The following is a 2,098-nucleotide window of genomic DNA, read 5'->3' as shown; positions in this document are numbered from 1 at the left end:
CATTGAAGAGAGAGTTCATAAAATTGCACAAATTAGAAACAAGTAAGACACTAAATATATTCAATGAAGTTTATCCGACTACCATGTACACCACATAAACTTTTTTTAATGTATTCAATATCAAAAGTTATTCAACTCAACAATAACTTACATTTAATCGTTGTCAAAAATATGTATATAAATAGAATCAAAGCTGTACAAAGTTCAAGAAGAAGAAGAATTAAGTTGAAAAGAGTATTTAAAAAGGGGTATGAATAAACAAAAGAGCAAACCAGTACAAATTAATAATACATTAAAGGGATTTAGAAAAGTGAGAACTTGGATTAGACAAATTAATAAAAGATATATTATCATTGATTATCAGAAAAATGTCACAAATTAATGTTGGAAATTAAATTTTTTTTTTCTCTTTTCTGATTGTCAACACAATTTTAATGTGTCAATGATTAGAAAAAGAAAGACAAATATATATATGTTCTTTTGTTTACACAACATTATTAAAAATTAGTGAACGGATAAATGAGGGAAAGAATAGATTTTTAAAACCAAGTGAAAAAGGGTTTTTTGTAATAACGCAAATTAAAACGCTGTTCATCATTTTCATCAGCATCATCACCAGCACTGTCGGCTAGATCTACTTCAGTCTGTTTACTGTCATTATTATTTGATATAATTTGTTTATCTTTAAAAGTTGGTAAAGCAACTAGTCCATGCTCTAGTGCATCATCATCGTCATCAACATCTCCACTACCAGTAGCAGCAGAAACAATATCAATTTCGTGTGTATGTTTTGAATTTAAATCTGGTTGACAGCTATCAAGATTTATTATATTATCACAATTGACTAAGTTATTTGTCTGATCTTCAGTGGATACTATATCTTGATTAATCTGTACACTGTTTGTAGGATCGACATCAATTGTAAGGTTATTATAATTATTACGATATCTAGAACTTTCAGGTGTATTATCATGTTGAGCGAAACCAGCTGCTAATCGTTGGTGTGGCCAATGATGTCTTGTAGAACGTTTTTTAGTGGACAATTCTAAAGTTAGTACTGGCATTCGTACAAGATCGTAAGGGCTTTTTGAATCTCGTAGAGCTGCAACTAAATTCACAACCTGTGATGAAATCATATAAATATATGTGAGTAAAGGTGATTAAATTCTAGGAATAAATTCATTGCTTAATGATGGATAGCATGGAACGCATGAAATTAAATTTGCTATATTCAGAACTAGCCAACTGGATACATACCTGTCGTTGGAATTACTATAAAAGTTTTACAACCTCCGCTTTGCTATGCAAGAGGAGGGTGATTGTTTCGAAGTTGTGAACGTGTGCACTGCACTGGATTGTTCTGACTGCTGCATCATTACCATGTGATATTTAGGATTTATCGGTTGTTGATATTCCGCAATAACTATTTTTAAGGTTATAAGATACTTGGTTATTTTTACTCAGCAAACATGAATGGATATCAACATCTTTTATAGACTGTAGTCGACAGACAAAAAAAGACAAATTTGTCATTTGTATGCAATTACAACCAAAAATGTCCTCATCTTTCGCTAACAGTTATCAGCTTTTCGTTTCCTTAGCTTTATATATTGACGTCGTGAATTAAAAAAAAAAACAAGACTAGTCTCCAAAATTCTGGGACAATAACTTTACTAGGTGTTTATAATTATGATCACGTGGTCGGTATGGCAATATGAAATTCAAGTATTTTTCATGTTCTCTGGTACCAAGTTTAAGTAGTAGTAGTCTTATTTCCTATGCGTCGACTTATTCAGCAAGTTCAACACTGAACGAATTTTCTTAACATTTGGATCAAGAATCAAAAGCAATTTTAAAAAAATAGGATTAAAGAAAAATTTCGACATATCATTAGAGGTTTGTTCTGTTGGTAATGTAGTGTAGCGTATAGAAGGCTGACTAAATGCTGTAGCAGAGGCACCACCAAGGCTCCCGTTAACTTTATTTGTTTTTGAAACCTTAATTTCCAATCATGGTAAGCAGAGATGGATAGTGGCTAGCAGTGGAATCCAGGACGCGCGTTTCGTCCTATTTGGGACTCGTCAGCTGGATGTACCTG

The 2,098-nt window shown here is 32.2% G+C and overlaps 1 protein-coding gene across 1 annotated transcript in view; it reads right to left on the bottom strand.

Annotated features, from left to right (window-relative positions):
• Window positions 1-539: 539 nt before the first annotated feature.
• Window positions 540-2,098, bottom strand: part of Smp_018460 (putative phosphatidylinositol 4-kinase type-II) — a gene marked incomplete at both ends in the record, with an annotated part of 27,642 nt that continues 26,083 nt past the window's right edge. Inside the window, one exon of the mRNA XM_018798934.1 lies at window positions 540-1,121. Coding sequence (XP_018650773.1) covers window positions 540-1,121 — 582 coding nt within the window. The remainder of the gene's footprint in view (window positions 1,122-2,098) is intronic.

Source organism: Schistosoma mansoni, chromosome 3 (assembly GCF_000237925.1).
Source record: "Schistosoma mansoni strain Puerto Rico chromosome 3, complete genome".
In the NCBI taxonomy this organism is placed as follows: domain Eukaryota; kingdom Metazoa; phylum Platyhelminthes; class Trematoda; order Strigeidida; family Schistosomatidae; genus Schistosoma; species Schistosoma mansoni.
The sequence above is the reverse complement of the archived record's forward strand: the minus strand, read 5'-3'. Positions and strand labels throughout refer to the sequence as shown.